At 38.4% G+C, this 17,627-nt stretch overlaps 1 protein-coding gene across 15 annotated transcripts in view; it reads right to left on the reverse strand.

The window, feature by feature from the left end:
- Positions 1-17,627, reverse strand: part of TNS3 (tensin 3) — a 243,433-nt gene that overhangs the window by 120,195 nt on the left and 105,611 nt on the right. For 14 of the 15 annotated variants that reach the window (XM_075493671.1, XM_075493666.1, XM_075493665.1 and 11 more), the window contains 3 exons: positions 13,329-13,370; positions 3,765-3,817; positions 2,771-2,942 (listed from right to left, as the gene is read on the reverse strand). In XM_075493671.1, the coding sequence (XP_075349786.1) occupies positions 2,771-2,942; positions 3,765-3,817; positions 13,329-13,370 (267 nt within the window). Of the gene's footprint in view, positions 1-2,770; positions 2,943-3,273; positions 3,390-3,764; positions 3,818-13,328; positions 13,371-17,627 lie in introns of those variants that run through there. The other variant, XM_075493676.1, reaches the window with a different exon arrangement.

Here is a 17,627-nt window from a genome sequence, read left to right on the forward strand (position 1 = left end):
GAGCACTCTCATCAGCAGTGTCAGCAAAGAAGCCAAGAACTGAACAGGCTAAAGAAACCATATAATTTCGCTTTTAGAAGCTGGTGCCTGCCGCTCACTGATGTGGTACTTATCTAAGTTGAACATGCAAGCCCATCATGGACACAGTGGAAGCAGGAAGACATACCATCTTTAGGAAAAAGTACACTTTTTGAACAAAAAAAATCATCCAGAGGAAGAAGAAACCCCCAAATTAACAAGGTACCTAAGAAAACAGCTTCTATTTTAAGCTGCGTAAGGTTCTGAAATCACACATGATATTGACCATAAAGGGTATACACCATTTTCCTTGACCTCAAACCCCAAAGGAAAGCATAAAATATCTTTATATGATGAGGAACATGGTCTTTATTGCAATATATTGTTTGCATTTTAAACAGATTACTGCTGAAGAGCTAAATGGCAATCAAAAATTCATATGTGCACTGCCCATATTATTTTGGATCAGGAAGATGTATCAACGTTTACAATTAAGACTACACTTATCCTTCCAGAAATACCAACTGTAATTTAACAGGAATGAAACCAGAAGTGTCTTATAACAAATGACTCACAAAAATTTCTGTAATTTTCTATCAGTCTTAATATTTGCAAAACAATTTAGTGGAGAGTTGTATTTCTCAGTACGGAATTCTTAAAATTACTGTTAAAGCTATGTTAAGAGATCAATTACCTAAAATTTTCCACAGGAAAAAAAGTGCTATTTGGTGCGAACTTTTTTTATTCATCTTTCTTCTTGATTTCTATGCAAGATCAGTTTCAAATTCCTGTGTGTCAAGATACGGCCCTGTTCATGATGGGTATTTGTCATTGCTGGATCAGATGCCAAACTCAAAGATGCTGTTGTACCCAAGTCCCTGCCAAGCTATAGGGTAGAGATCAAACTGAGATACTCCAGGAGCCCTGTCAGTGCAGAATAGAGACCAGAAGGTACAGGAACCAACTCTTCACATACAACAACAAAAGAAGAGGTCACAGAAGTTTTTGAAGAGAAGCATATGCTATAAACAGATGTCAGTGGAAGATTAACTGCATCTTTTTTAGCCCCTTTTTGGCATACCCTAGGTCTACTGACTTATATTTTGGTACAAGAAAGAGGAGCATTAGCCTTTAGTTCTATGAAACTTAAACGATTTTGCCCTAAATTTTAGGACCTCATCTAAAGAATAAAAATGAAGCAAGATAAAGCAAGTGGGGAAAAAGAAACCCTTCCTCTTTATACACAGTAGAGAGGAAACATCCCCTTCCCCCTTCCCATATGATTTAATCCTGAACTGGGAAGTAACCAGTACTATTAAGATAATATTAATTCTCTCATTCTGCTGAATGCTCAGCAACACCATAGACCAAAAATAAGGAGACCTTTTAGCTGGAGAAGAGACCTTTATGAAGGTACTAACGGGTCTTAGATTTGGTCTGCTCCTTAATCAGATGACCAGAAATACAAAATCTCATGCCAAAGAACAGAAACAAATAGCACGTAGCTGGCAATTTTGGAAAGCGAAAGATGTACTGTGGTCATATGACACAAAATACTGACTGAGGAACAATTCACCAGCCTACAGCTTGTTCCATTAAGGAGAAGAGACTGGGAGAGCAGGCAGGCAAAACTCTTCTACCAGGTGGGACCAAACTTGCTTGCTGAAAACAGCGGTAACCTTGTGTTGAGTAAAGAGCAGGGCAAAGAGGAAGGTGGCCAAAACATAACATAAGCTAAAATTAACAAATAGTTCCAACTAGTAAAGCAACAGCAACACAAGCATTACGATATCATTTACATATGCAAGATGAAGAAAATGCACAGTAGTTATATTAGTCTAACCTAGTAACAAATACATATATGCTAAGACTGCAGTGTAATCACTGAAATCTTTTTATAAATTGTAGCAGTGGGTTTGGGGTTTGTTCCACTGTTAAAAAAGAACTGACCATGAATTTAGACAATAGTATTTACTGTCAGATTCCTAATGCCTTTGATATAAATGAGTTACTGTTCATCAGCTGCTCTGTATGCCCCTATGTAGATACCTCGCTAACTAGTGAGCTAAGTTAGAATAGTTTACTCCTCAAAAAACTTGATTACCTTTCAGTCACTGTGGATACAAAAATGTAACTGGAGCACACTAATACAGCAGCAGACAGAAATAAGGTAACTTGCTCATTTATCACTGCTCTAAATCAACATCAAGAGAACTGCTTTGACAACTGTAAGTAATAAACACAGCAATAAAACCAGTTGGAGTCACTGAAAAAAACATACATATTTATCTATTTTAAACACCAAAACATTCAGTTTTAGGAAATGAGCATAAAAGCAGACAAATATACAGACAAGCTTATAATGGAGTTTTTTGGTTAAAATCTCAAAATATCTGTAGATGTAGCTGGCTGCTAGAAAAAAAGAACGCACTTCACATTGCAGGGTGTGTATCTTTTAAAAGCATGCTTTGGACAATGAAAACAGTCAGTGCAATTATTCTACAGCATTTGACTATCTGCTATCGTAACAGAGACTGCAGTGGCACCAGCAGAGAACTGCTTTTAATATCTGCCCTTGCCTAACAGCTTAAAACACTACTGAAAATCTTGCTGTTGCTTGCAAAGCTGTAAAGGTGGATCAAAGAGACTTCAGATGAGTGACTTTTGGTTCATAATGGTACATGTGGACCTACAAGTGGTATTCCTGCAGGACAGAAGAAGATGTATCGCAAAAGACTGATCCTACACATACCAAGTAATTATCCCCATGTTTGGATTTGAGCATTCGGGTTACATCTTGTAGATTGTGGAGGTAAGTTTCCTCAGAACAGCTAGCAGGGAAGGATACAGCGATGATCCGCTCTGTGATGTAAGTGAGGTCAAGTTCATAGCCTTCCTCCATAATGTGATCAAAGTCTGCACTTCTGTGAAGAAATGAGATGTGGCAGTTGAGACCAAAGCAGCTGAGAACAAATATAGCATATTAATGAGAAGAAACTGCAACTTGGACTCATACGGTCAAGCATCCGATGTTTCCAATATTTTCATTACAATTACAACTTATCAAATGCCTACAGAGCTCAAATTATTCAGTTCAGTACACAAATGGAGTTAGCCGAACATCAGAGTTCTTCACATCAAAACTATAGTGAAAAAAATCTCTGCAACCAATAATGTAGAAAAGCAGTAAAACAAGCAACTTTGACAAACACTAGTGCAACAAATAAGGGAGTTAGATAGAAAACATATTCGTACTTGTGTCTGCACAAATCTCTCTTTCTGTGGAATTCTGAAAATGCTTTACAAATTGGTAGATTCACCAGTGATATGTAAAACACTGCAGATAGATACCATCTTGAAATTTGCTCTGAGTAACACTCTGAAGTGAATCCAAAACCAGTCCCCAAACTGCAACAGACACCAATGTAATGCAATTAATCTCACAGGTTAGCCTACACATACTGTTTACTCTAACTTCTCCTTTTCCAGGTTGAGGGCACAACCGGGCACCTTACCTTGTCCTTCTTAATAGAATAATCAGAAGATTACAGTCATTAAGTTAAAAGTAAGCTCAGCAAATATGCCCATTTTTTTTCTCAGATAGGAATTGTAAAAATGGTCCTTGCATAGCAGGATATGTCTTGCAGAAGACTGAACTCACAGAAATCACAACCACAAATAACAAAACCTAAACCCATCACAGCATTATGTGACACTATTGCACAAAATATGAAATAAATACTTGCCGTGATCCTTTGTCACAACTGAAAGAGGAGTTCTTCGAAGCACTGCTGGAATTCTGGAACAAAGAAAGCAGAGCAGTCAATTTGGTACCTTCCTTGCTGCCACTGATGTCAACGTTCCTGCCTTTTTTCCTCATTTATTATGTCCATACTGTGGAAAACTATACTAACAATAGGATAAGAGAGTATCATCGCCTTATGTTTTGACTGCAAACACTGTGGTTATGGCCAGGTTATGTCCAACTCTTCATACAGACTCACTACTACCTCTTCCAACTCACTACATCCAGAGAAGGACTGGTTGTCTTCTGTGCTCTTCTTGGTAACTGCATTAAGATTAGAGAAAACATTCAATGGAATTCTGAGAAGATGGAGCTTGAATTTCTGTATAAACCTGCAAAAGTAAGTTCCTCTCAAGTGATTCTCCTATGACAATATTGAAAAATATACTCAATTTATTCCAGTATCAGAGTCCTGGGAGTTTGAATAGAAGCCTGAGCTGCAATGTTTTGCTTTATGAGAATTTAGTGTGTAGTTCCATTTGTTCAGTAATAGTAACTATGTGTTATAACGTGTCAAAACGTTCTTCCCCATGAACTTTAGTAACAGAATTTTTCTCATCTAATTTTAGCTGTCTCAGAATTAAGCACCAGTGCGATAGTCACCCAAGCTTTCTGTATGTAATGGAGAGAAACAGAGACATCTAGAGGGGCAGTATTGCTTCCTTCCAGGACAGGTTTTTAGAAAAAGACAGCTATTACTATACTAACATTAAATAGAAATAAATAAAAATATTTACTTTTCATTTAGATATATCTTTTTACACAGAAAATCAGTTGTTCAATTTAATATCATGCATCAGTAACTCCATAACAGAAAGAGTATTCACTCGTCTTCCTGCCCTGAATTTATACTTACTATACAGAAAAATGCACAGAAAAGCTTATTTAGATGAAGGGTAAGAGCTGGAAAGCTGACAAACCCTATCTATTTTGGTTACACACCTGACAAATATTCCCAAACCAAATAAATTGTGTTCGAATGGAAGAGGCCTTAGAACTTTCCGTACAGTTATGCTGTATATCAAAATCTGGGAACAGCTAGGACACATACAAGCATGCAAGGGGCATGTTTCCTTCCAAAATTTCTGGAAATGAGCTGTTCTGGCAAATTTTAAAGCACACCTGATGGCATAAGGTGCACCTCACCTAAGTGCTTGGTCCCAGTTCCACTAGTTCCTGTCTTTACTTAGACAACAGAAAATAAGGAAACTTCATGGTATTTTCAGCTTCTGTTTACTCAATCCTTTCTTAAGGTTTTAAAGGCTGTAGGTAATACACCATGGATGCCAAAACAAGTAAATAACTAATAACTGAAATTCAAGGCAAAGCTTTTAATTTGTTTTGCTTTTATAACTAGAAAGCAATTAGTGGGACATGCTTCTCCCTCCACTTCCTTGGTCTCTGTTGGTCACACAGATGTATCCATTGCTTAAGGAGCACTTCCACCATTTTTTAATAAATTTTATAACTAAACCTCCATGTAACCTGAATAATCACTTAGCAGCTTCCTCTGGTAAGAAAGTGATAAAATCATTCTCTGTTGCACACTGTTGTAGCATATAAACTAGCATATAACCTAGTAGCATGTGGCGTATACGCATATGAACAATAACATAATGCAAACCACTAGCAGAAAAAAAAAACCTGTTAGTGAGATCTATATTTACTGTATGCACGCTGTGTCACCTACTGAAATGCGAAGTACTATATACCCTTTCCTGCTCTGTGTACAAAAATGGATAATCCTGACAACTTCCACAATTCAACAGGTGGTACAACTTAAAATTTAAATTACCAGTGCTGTTTGAAAAGAAATTGTCTTCAAGTACCTATAATACAGTTTAAAACTCTAGCTGATTGGTTGCATGTAAAAAAATATATCAGCTTAAAAGGACTCTTCTGCTGAAATCTCATCTGGGTATCACGTTTCATTGCATGGTCTCGAATAGCTGCAATACTCTTCAGTCTGTCATTATGGGTATGCTTTTATACAAATTCTGGACAGCTCCCAAAATCAACAGAACCCTACCACCTTCAAAAAATACTTTGATTCAGACCATGAAATTTCCCATTGCCTGTCTCTGGTGCACCAAAGTACTAAATTTTACTTAACCCTACATAAGGTCAAGATCACCTTGTACATTTTATGTTGACTACAGCCAATGACTTCTTGGCAAATGGACAAACAGTCAAGGACATACCTCCATTTTTCTGCATGTCCTACATTATAGTCACTCCCTCCTCTCTTCCACAGCTTAATTGTAGCTAGCGATGCCTTGTTTTTTCTTCGGTTTCTTCTTTTTACTATTTATTTTGTTTACTAAATATCAATGACCACTAACTTTTCCCCTCACAGCTAAAATATTTAGCAAAATCCAACAAAGATATAATACATTATTCCTACAGAGGCAAAATGGTTACTGAAAAAGCTTAAAGGTTTGATGAAACACATAGAATATATGCACACACCCCTAACAACATGTTCTCAAACACATGAAGAAGCTGTTACAGCATTTCTCACAACAGGCAACCTGTAAACGTGAGCCATATCTTACCATGCTTCTGACTGAATTCAGGTTTAATAGTCAAATAAAACCAATCTTGAACTTCTGTGACTGCTTGTGTCCCATGTCCCGTCCCGTCCCCCCCCCATTTCTGTATGGTTTCAGGGTCACTTCACTGATAAGGAGGAATTCTTTGTTCTGGACCACGTTATACATACCTACCAGCAGAATACGAGTTGCACCAAGCACAGCAACAGCACAGGGCAGACTATCCATAAAGGCAAACCATCTCCATCCAAGTAAAGAAAAAACTCTATTTTCTGCCATGCTGCACACTGGGGGGATAACATTTTGCACATTTGGCTAATGTTCCAAGACAGCAAATGCCATCTGCCAGGATGGACAATTACACAGAAAACCTTGTAAAATTAGATACGATTTTCATTTCCTGTCAACCAACAGCAGTAGAGAAGATGAAGGGGAATGAAAAATAATGGCTCAAAAAGGGGTGTTTAACCACACCTGGCTAAAAATTTGGAGTTGTAACTAGGACAGATCCAGTGGAACTAGCACTTGGTTTGTTGCCAGTAGGACAGACCACCCTGAGATTATTCTTCCTTGAGCTTCTTGCCACGATTCTTGTTCCCCTGCTTCCCTGGGACTATCCGGCAATGCAGACAGTATAACCAGTCATTTGAGAAGCAGAGTTTTGAAAAAAGAAAACACCTCCCATTTACCTATTAATTCAGTTTTAAGGAATTTTTATATCCCAAACAAACAGATCAATCCCAAACAATAACACATAAAAGTTATCCCTATGTAAACAATTGCAAAGAGCCTTTTGGTCAGACAAATTTAGCTGCAGTTGTTGCAAGAAAGCCAGAAGGGGGAAGCAATTGCTTCTCAAAAAGCAACTGTCTTCTCTCCAGCCACAGAATGATATTAACGAGAAAATTCATTGCATCCAAGGTACAACGTCATTGCCCTTTTCCAGTGAAAAGTCAAGCCACGCACCTCTTTCCTTTGACATCCTCCTTACTGCTTCTTTTACCATCTCTGGCTCCTGAATCTAGTCCTGGGCACACTGCAGAGCTTGCTATCCCAACTTTCTCAAAAATGCAGTCCTCGGACAAGACCATCCCACAGTCCAGTACAACCTAAGCATGATACAGAAGCTAATAAACAGGCCCATATTTAATTCTATATTGTTTTCACCAGGTCACAACAGTCACTAGAAGGTAAGTTTCGCAGCACAGCCTGCTGTCAATGGAAGCGTAGGAAGCGGGCAAGACAGCAATTAAAGCACAGCTTGGGCAAAACAGGCTTTTGAGATCAGTCCTGTTTATTCACCTTCCTCTGACACCAAAGAGGGTGAACCTGCTTATGGATTACCTAGTCTGCCTCAAATAGCAAGCCTGTGCTGTCCTAGGCAACAGGCTGCATCTCATACCTTTACAATCTCTTTTCCAGTCTCTCCACAGCTTCAGAGCAAAAACACAACACAGGTACAGTACAGGCCATCTCACACAGTGTGGCACTGAGATGGCATTGAGTTACCTTCTGCACTAGTCCAGAAACAGAAGGAGTAAGAAATAACCTCTCTGCTAAACCTGCATCCCCTCGCCTATGACGAAAGGCTGCCTCTCAAGGAAAGAAACGGGGACAATCAAGTAAAAAAAAAAAATTAAAATAAGTCCTATCTGTAAAAAAATTGTGTCTCTCAGCAAGATGATCATCCTCAACCTTTCCAACAACTGAATACGGGAACTTGGGTTATAGCTAGTAGGCTGTAACCCAAGTTAAAATGAAGTGGCTTTAATCTACTTCATAGGCTAAAGTCCTCTGTAGTAGAACTTCAGAGACCAGAAAGATCATGGAAGGGACAAAGGGTAAAGGGTGATCAGTTTTGCCCCAGATAAATTCATTTGCATTTTGTCAGTACACTGATTTACTGTCTTTTATATGACAGATCTGGGGAAAAAAAATAATCAAAAACCTAGTATGTAAATGGCTAGTTTCCAATACCAAAATAAAACTAGACATGTGGGCCACACATGGGCTTAGAAATACCAGGTGGGATAACGACTTACCCCTTTTAAGATTAGAATCAAAGGCAGGCTAAGGAAGCCAAATGAAAAATCATTCAGTAGCCTTTCCCAAGGACCTGTTCCTGGCATTGAACTATAATATAATACACTATCTGCTTAAAAGCGATCTCAGCAGAATATAAGAACTACTGGTTTCAAGGACCAGGTTGTTTTAAACAGCTGAGACAGCTGTACATCAACTATATGCTCCTCCGAGAAACAGCACTACCGAAAACCCACAGCTCCAGAATCTGACATGCATTCACACAGTTCATCTATTTCTCTCCTGGGCTCCTTCTTAAATGGAAGCATTAACAAGTGTAAGGACCAATGAGTAGAAACTACAACTATCTGAAATGTAAATCAATGAGTAACCTGTGACTTAAAGGTAACAGAACATATTTTGAAAGAATGACATGGATCTATTCGGGATATAAATATTTTAATGTTGATATAAACATCAGAAAACTTCATTAGCTAATTTGTCATAAAATGACATGCATTTTACACAGCTTTTAATTAGCTTGTGAAACTTTTTTCCACACAAATCACCATTCAAACCACCACAAATAAGAATATGAATAGAGAGACTGATCAGCAGGGGACGCGAATGCATTTTAACCAAATTTGTGATGGTATTTTCATTCCCCAAGCCATGGATAGGAATCAGAAGAAATTCTCTAACCTATTCTAAGGCATAGTGTAACAGTTCTATATACGCCAGGGTACTGCAGAAAAGACAGGACAATGAACTACACTGATCATTGGACTGCTCCACCATGATAATTCCTACTGACACAGTAGCTGCTTTTAGAAGCTACAGTGAAACACATGTTTGGATGTCTTGGATGAGAACCAAAATTTGCATAATCTTTTGGCCTCTGGCTTTAGAATGATTCCTAATGTGGAAAATAAAGATGCCTTGAGAATGCAAGTGTCTCTATGTTACTGTGTATCTATTCCTGCAGTAAATATTAAAATATTAATAAAAAAATCTTTTTTGGAGTTGACTCTCTGCAGAAGACATTTATGATTATTTCTACTGCAAACAGCTATTTGTTTGGCTATACACTTTATCTGTGTTCTGTATGCTGTGTTCTGTAAAAATAATGGTCTGTTCCCCTATGTAGTGTAACAGCAAGAGTCCAGAGAGATATGCCCCTTGCAAGTAGCAGTGTCTGCAAAAGTTATAAATCCCAGCTTGCTGTCTCCCTGACAAAAACTACCCTGACTCTCAGCTGCTGGCAAAGCTGCTCCCACGATTCTTCCCTATAAGACTTCAGCCAAGGCAGGTCAGGCTTCCCTAAACAAGTTAACTGTAAGGCTTTCTAATCCAGCTCATCTTTATCATGTTCGTGGGGTACTTGGATATGGAGTTCCATCTACCAATCTGCCAGGGCAACAAGGAACTAATCGAGGCAGGAAGATCATCTTCCAACTCAGATTCAGAAAAGCAGCCCTGCTCACAGCCTGAAAGTCCCTGGTACAGCTGGGTCTTCTACCCATCCTTTTATCTTCTTTTAAAAAATTGAAATTCATAACACAGAGAAGCATAACATAGCAAATTTTTGCTACTAAGGGCTCTTTAGGAGAGAGTACTGCATGCCTGTAAAGTCCATATTCAAGTGAGAATGAGGCACAATTGATGTTTTACTTCATATACAATTTTACAGATACACATATTTACATTTGGAAAACCATAATATTTCTGAAGCCTTAGCTCTACAGTGTCTCAAGACTAGGAGTTCACACTGAGCTTCATGAGGCTAGCACCTAGCCCTAACCAGTGCTGTGTAACACTGTCCCTGGCATGCACAGAACAGGAACACACCTGCCTGGGTGAGTTAGAGTTGTGTCAACACTCAAATGACTGTGTTCCACTGCAAACCTATGGGGAAACTTACTACATCAGTATGTAAGTATTACCATGTTTAGTGTTGGGTAAGGAGTTTACCTCAACTGACTAAAATAATACATGTGCTCCAGCTCCGGTTGTAGCATAGTTTCAAAGTTTCATAGTTTCATAGTTTACTCCAGAGCTTTGAAACAGCTTCCTGAATGAATACTATCCACAGGCAATGTAATTAAGCACAACAGACACAGCACAGCATAAAGGTTTCTGCATTAATTCACACCTACCGCGTTATGAGGCTCTGTAGAAGTCCTGTACAGCATGACTCAGTAGCACCTAACGCAAAGTTCCTGTATGTATGTGCTCTGCTTCCTAACTCTGTAAAAAGATAGTGATGTTCACAGTGGAAAGAAAAAATGTGGTGGCAGAGGGAAAGACTTCAGAAGTAGATCTCCCAAGTTTCTCTCTGACCTAGTCAAGATGCAAGACATCAAACCTGAAGCAAACAGTTTTCATCACAAATTTAGCACCCTATTAACTAACAGAAAATTCTGTGCATACAGTTCTTGGATAGAAAGTGACAGAATCACTTCTGCCAGCCTTCAGTTGAAACAAGAAGCTTCATTTATTTGTTTTTAATATGTTAATATTAAGAATAAAATAAGATTCCAGTCCATAGGGGCATGAGAAAGCCCTCTAAATGTAAGAAAATGCACTTCTGACTTCCCGAGTAAGACAGTGTTATCCATGCCTCAGAGCTATCCCAAACATTAGAATTAAGCTAACAAAATTTTGGTTCTGACACTACCAAGAATTCAAGCCAAATTCTCTTTGTTGAGGTTTACACAGCTTTCTTATAAAGCAGTAAGGGCTGATGCTAGAAATATTCCATTAGCAGTCACATTGCTAGGAAAAAGCAGGAGAGCTTTTTTTTCTGGACCAGATGCCATGGAACAAGATGCAAAGGAGAGAGAGGAAGGAAGAAATCACAGAGCCAAAAAAGGGTCAGGCAGGTTAAAGCAGTCTGTTCCAATTTAGTTAATAAACCAAAGGGAGAACAAGCACGGCACAAATTTAGAAGGAAGAGAAAGCAGGAAGACGAGGAATGCACCTCCCATTAGCACTACACAGATGGGATGTGAGCTGCAGTCATGGGTCACAGAACCAGAGCTGCAAAAGCCTCATGCAGGCAACAGCTCATCTAGCCCCACTGTCTGGAGACAGCACTTTCTTATGAATCCACCAGCCTTGCAGCTTTACACCTCCTCTCTTTTCCAAACAGGAATATGTGTTCCTACCACTGTATTTCAGTTGGGAACTTTATTCTATTTCCCAGCAACCCCTTGCCCCTCATCCACGTCACCCTTTGCTCCTGGGGTATACTGGTCCACGGAAAGTAACTACCAAAAATTTCAGGAAACTTGATAATGGTCAAATAATAACTAATGCAAAACACAGTAGGACAAAAGGCACAGCTGAAAAAGCACTACTTGCCATTAAAGCTGCCTTCAAAATGGCTGTGCATGAGCTACTACATGTACAGAAAAAAAACCCCCAAAAATATGACCTTGGCTTGTGTAATAAGCAACCAGTACAAACAGAAAGCCCTGTGAAGTATTCAGATGTAACACAATGAAGCTAAAAACTTCCAACTAACAATAGAAAATTATCTGCAATTATTTTCCTCATAATGTATCTCATTATTTTGCTTCACATTTGTTACACTAGAAGCAGCTGTCAAAACCAATTATTCACATGCAGATAACTAAGAAGTTTGCTCTATTCTGATTTTTTTATTTTAGTTAATTTGTCTAGTTAAGAAAGAGTGAAGGGAGAAACAATCTTGTCACTAGACATTTTAGCTGGTTTCAATATCAAATATATTCTAGCAACTTAGAAATAATTATAATTTTACTGGAACAGTGTGGATAATAGCATGGATCCAACCACAGAGATGACCTCGGTTGTACAAAAATATTTATCGCCACCCCAAGTAAACAATACAAATGCAACCTCTGTGAAGTTCTCCTTCCTATATAGGTAGTCAAGGATCAGAACTATTCACCCCCTGCACAGAGTGGCACCAGCAGAAGCCTGCAGCACTGAACCACTGACGACATCGCAAAACAAATGCAACGTGCACATGACTAACACTGTGAAATAGATGTTCATTTATTGCAAGAGAGAGCTGCTCTTGAAAAATGAATTGGTGAAGACCACATGCATCTTGCAAGTCCTTTCCTCTGCCTCTTCTTAAATGTTAACTTCATCTTTACAGTGGTGAATCAAATACCTGCATCACAGTTGCCTACTAACAGACAGTTACCCACAGGCATCTCCCATGATGTATTTAGAAATCAAAGAAACTTGGCATCTCTGATAAAAGGCAACTGCAAAGGACTTCAAAAAGTCTTTTCTTCTTTGTCTTACTTATTTCACAGAAACTGTGCTAAAAGTATACTTGTAAGTGCTATCAGTATTGAAATGTGCAATACTTCACATTTGCAGAAATTTCTACATCACTTAGAAGACAGGGTTCTACTGCACTTCAATAAATGTATTTAATACTACTTGTACCAGTAGTACTACAGCAGCTATGAATAATAAAGGGTTGGGAAGGGGCATTTAATTTGTTTTGTAAATAACGTGGCACAGTAACTTGAACAAATAAAGGCTAAAAGATCAATTGCATATTGACCACAATACAAGAACTAATATTCTTCCTGCTGGAAAAAAAATCTCTTTAATTTCTGAACTCCTCTGGATATAATCAGTCTATGAAGATTTTAATATTTCTCTTTACTTCTCCCCTGCTTGATTTCGAAATAAGGAACACAGAGTTCATTTCATTGTGCCTTGATAGACTTGGGGGGGGAGGGGGGGAACCACTAATTATCCTAATCAAAGGCTAATTTCACACAGTATAGAAACCAAAGTGCATGCTCTGAAAATGGCTACCAACAAACGCTTTGTGAAGATGTAATACAAATAAGCAGCCACAAACAGGAAAATAAATCAGGCCAAGTAAAGGAAAAAGAAATAAATAAAATGGAGTTACTTACAGTTCTGGTTACATGATTTTTAACAGCCTCAGAGTTATTAGCCTGCAAAAGGAGAAAAGTTAACAAAACTGACTTTAATTTTCCAGATAGTTTAACTATATTCTAAGAAATCCCCTCCTAGCATATAAACACAACAAATAACATAAATCATTCAGAAGTACACATAAGTTCTACAGTATTAATTACCAAACTATCTTTTAAACAGATACTGAAAACAAATTGATATCATCCTGCATATTCAGGTCTTATAAGCCAGCACTCAGCTACTGAGGGTGCTTACTCTAAGTTACAATATACACAGATAAGTATGCTGTTAACTATGTATTCCCTTTTGCATTTTTTTCCCAACCTCTCATTTTATGCTTTTTCATGAAAACAGACACTTGCATGGGTATTGATAAAGTGAACTGCCTAGGATTTTCTTTAAGCACTGTGTAAAAATCTCTGTTCAAGACTTTAAAACACGCTAAGTTGTATCTGTGGAGGTTTAAAATAAACCTTTTAAAAGAAAGAGCCAGTCCATTACCATGAAAATCTAACATAAATCACCAGAAGCACAACCTTCCATCAGTACACGCTTTTCTATTGATGACTACAATCAACATGAAATCAAAGTACTGGAATGAGGAAGTACAGTGGTAAAACTGGGTAAAAAAAACCCTCAAAATGTTTGCTTAAGACTTCAACAAAGTCAAGATTTGGCATTTCACAAGAAAAGATACCCTAGATTAAGGATTTTACCATTTGGAATTATAATGGGAGAATAACAGAAGTATTTCACCTTGAAAGACACTCAAAATGAGAAAACTAAGTAACACTAGAACTAAGTCACTGCTGTACGTTAGGTAAGACTGCACCAAACTTCAGTGTTCCCCACTCTGCAAGTCTGCAGAGTCCATTGTGCACAGAGCAATACCTAATGTTCAACTGCATAAAAACATTGCTTCAAAAGGCAATTTCAAATTCTGTGCAAAAATCAACAAGGTTTTGCTCAGAAGACATTAAAGCAAAATTGTAGCAAGCTACATTAGTGCTGTAGCAACAGCATTATCATTACAGCTAACACCCCATCCGCATCTTTACCCTGCGGAATGCAAAATCATTTCACAGTCTGGAAAATCTTGCATGCAAATTTTATACAGAACAGGAATCACTGAAATATGTCCACCACTGAAATAGAGACACCTCTGGAACAAAACATAACAGCCATTAAAACAGCACTCTGCAATACTTTGCAAGAGTTTAAGATCAGAAGTGCAAACTTTATGCAAATCAAACAATATATATCTTGTACATTTAAAGCATAAACATTTTAAGGGGCAGGAAAGGAACACGTAAAAATGCATGATGAAACTTGGTTTTCCTCTTCATAATTTTCATTGGCACTACCACATACAGACTAAGTGACAGGTAACAGAGTAACTGGTATTGAACCTTACTTATTTGGAGAACACACCCAAAGGAGGGAAAAAATCTCAGGAAACTGCTTTCTGATTCTGGGTAAACAAACAGACCATCTTAAAATGGCACAGACAATAAAATGAAAACCCAGTTCTTCCTGTTGAATTGCTTTGCTGACCAGAGCTGGATTCTCCTGCAACTTCAAGACTGTGCAGTAACTTACAGCTTGGAAAGTGTTAAAAAAAAAAAAAAAAAAAGGCTAAAGCAGCACATACACACACAGGAACACAATGTTTGCCTGAACTAAGAATACCAGCCTCTGCCCAAGGCAGGTTATGGGTACCCCAGCATACTTGCATGGCCACACAACTCCACCATGCAGACATCAGTAGTGGTACAACTGAAAATTTGACTCCAAAGCCTGCTGTGAGAAAGATGCTTTGAACTACAGATGCAGCTTTATAACTGTCAACTCATTTTTTTTGGTAGCTCACTGAAGTTAGAATGCGCTCTAGTTGCAAATCTCAACTGGAAACACAGTTATAGATTTTCAGAGTGTAAATTACAGTAGCAACACCTTGCTTAATTCAATGAGCCCACACACAATTTGCCAGGGCATACATCCTGCACTAACCATAACCCTTATGATGCAAGACTGGCTCACAGTTAACCCTTGAGAATAGACTTTGAGGTTGCTTTATTTTTTATTTAAAAACTTAACTTGCCAGCTATCAAATCTCCACAGCGTTAAACATACAAACCTGTCAGTCAGAAGAACTAACATATAGACTGACCAGTGCTATTAATTCAAGCCAGAAACCCTAAATTGATTGAAACTTCAAAGTTCTCAGCAGATTAAAGGTGATATATAGGACAAACACCCGTACCAATATAACCTTAGTTACTACTATTTCACACTCTTAGGACACTCACTGCTACTTAGCAGAAATAAACATACCCATATAGGAAAAGGCAAAACACACAAAATACAGATTTTATTTTTTTTTTATTCACTTGGGAGTCTCTGTACAAAGAGACTTCATGGGCTCCATAAGCAGAGCACTTGGGAAAATGCACCACCTGCTTTGCTCTTCACCAGAAAGTTGATACACAAGCTGAACTCAGCACCTACCCTTCCAGAACAACCAAGCAGCCTATTTGTGTTATTGCATATAAGAGAGACATAAATGAGCTTTATACCTAATGTTTGCCATCTCAAAGGGATTTTTTCCTTGTATTGCTCAGTTTAGCACTGGATTGGTGTAGTATGAAAGTTTTCCGGGAGAACTAGTAGATGGAACATGGGATAAGCAGCAAGAATATCCTCTTCTCCTCTTTCTTTTTTAATGTTTTGAATTTGCTCTCCAGCTTGTCCCTACTGAAATGCGTCATATTCTCTCACTCGGCTAGAAGCGACAGCTCTCTCCACCTTACTACAGTGAGGAAACAGAGTGCTAGAGCAAAGCGCTTGACATAACTATCTCAACTAGCAAGAACACTGTTCCCTTTTTCTTCTGACTTAAGGGGAAGAGTGCTGAAATGAGTTGTGGTGAGAAACCCATCACAGGTAAATGCACGTGTTTGTATATACACATGTATGCGTGTGTGTATAAACGCACATATATATACATACATACACACAGTAAGTAGATGCCCTTTCTTTCAAAACTGGTTCACCTAAGGATGTACACTCAAGTCCCCATATGCTCCCTGCACAGCTTTAAAATGGTTGCCTCCAAGCCAAATACTGCTACTCCTGCTGCCTATTCATCAACTCTAGGATTAAAATTACAAATAAAACTCTTCAGTGGCTAACTACTGTGGTACACTCATTTGAGACGTGAAAGATCCAGCTTCAAGTCTCTCTCTGACTGGACACAAATGAAGGGGAGCTTTGAAAGTATATTCTAATATCCAAGCTAAAGATCTTAACCAAGACTATTCACCACATTAAGATGGAAGAGCTACATCTCAAATTTCTAAAGGTTTTAGTGAAAGCTTGACATTTCTTCTTGAAACTTCATCATTACTTTCTACATTGGCATGGGGTGATGACTCTAAGACATAGTTGTGCCAGTTACAAGTCTTCCTGTCTTTAAGTCTTAGAAGAGAAAAAGGAAAAGAGATGGCAAAGAAGCCAGGCTGGCATAAGTCTATGGGACATCCAGGTGAAAAAAGTAAAGCAAACCAAAAAATTCTAAGCAGAACAGCCAAATTTACTGATCTTACAAACTCTATAACAAAGCTGTGAAAGCCCTCCCCTCCCTCCTTCCCTACTTCTACAGGGACATCAATGCTATTCGCTTCACACCCGCTGTTTCCAGTTCCTGTGTTCTCTCCCACTCCTCTCTCCCAGTTGGAAGATACACTGCCGTAGGCAAAAGACCTGCTACCTCAAAATGGAAAACATCACTGCACATTACAATATCTTATCATGTCTCATTTTGGGGTGTTTTTTCCTAAGAGTACCTGTAAAAGGAAGAGAAATGCTACTATTCTCCATGGCGAAACTGGGACCTATATTAAGAGAATTACTTTCCCAGTGTAAGATTAGAAATCAGAGACAATAGGAAATTAGATGCCTCTCACATCTCATTAGCCCCATGTGCAGCCATTATACTTTGACCCAATATAATGTACTGAACAGTGTGATGACAGTATATTATAGCTAATGTGCGTTACTTGTGCACGTCACCAATCATAGCATTTCAAGAATATCAAACACAGCAAAACATTCTTGTCTGCACCCTCCCATAAAGCCAGTTCAAAGGAAATTAGATTCACATGGTTAGAGATAAAAACCACTTTGCTATGGAACAAGGAAAAATTGTTCCAAAAAACTTGTCCCACCTCCCCCTCCTGCCATTCCAGAAGAAAATCATCACAGATTCCTGCCAA

The sequence above is a fragment of the Mycteria americana genome, chromosome 2 (genome assembly GCF_035582795.1).
Source record: "Mycteria americana isolate JAX WOST 10 ecotype Jacksonville Zoo and Gardens chromosome 2, USCA_MyAme_1.0, whole genome shotgun sequence".
NCBI classification, from domain to species: domain Eukaryota; kingdom Metazoa; phylum Chordata; class Aves; order Ciconiiformes; family Ciconiidae; genus Mycteria; species Mycteria americana.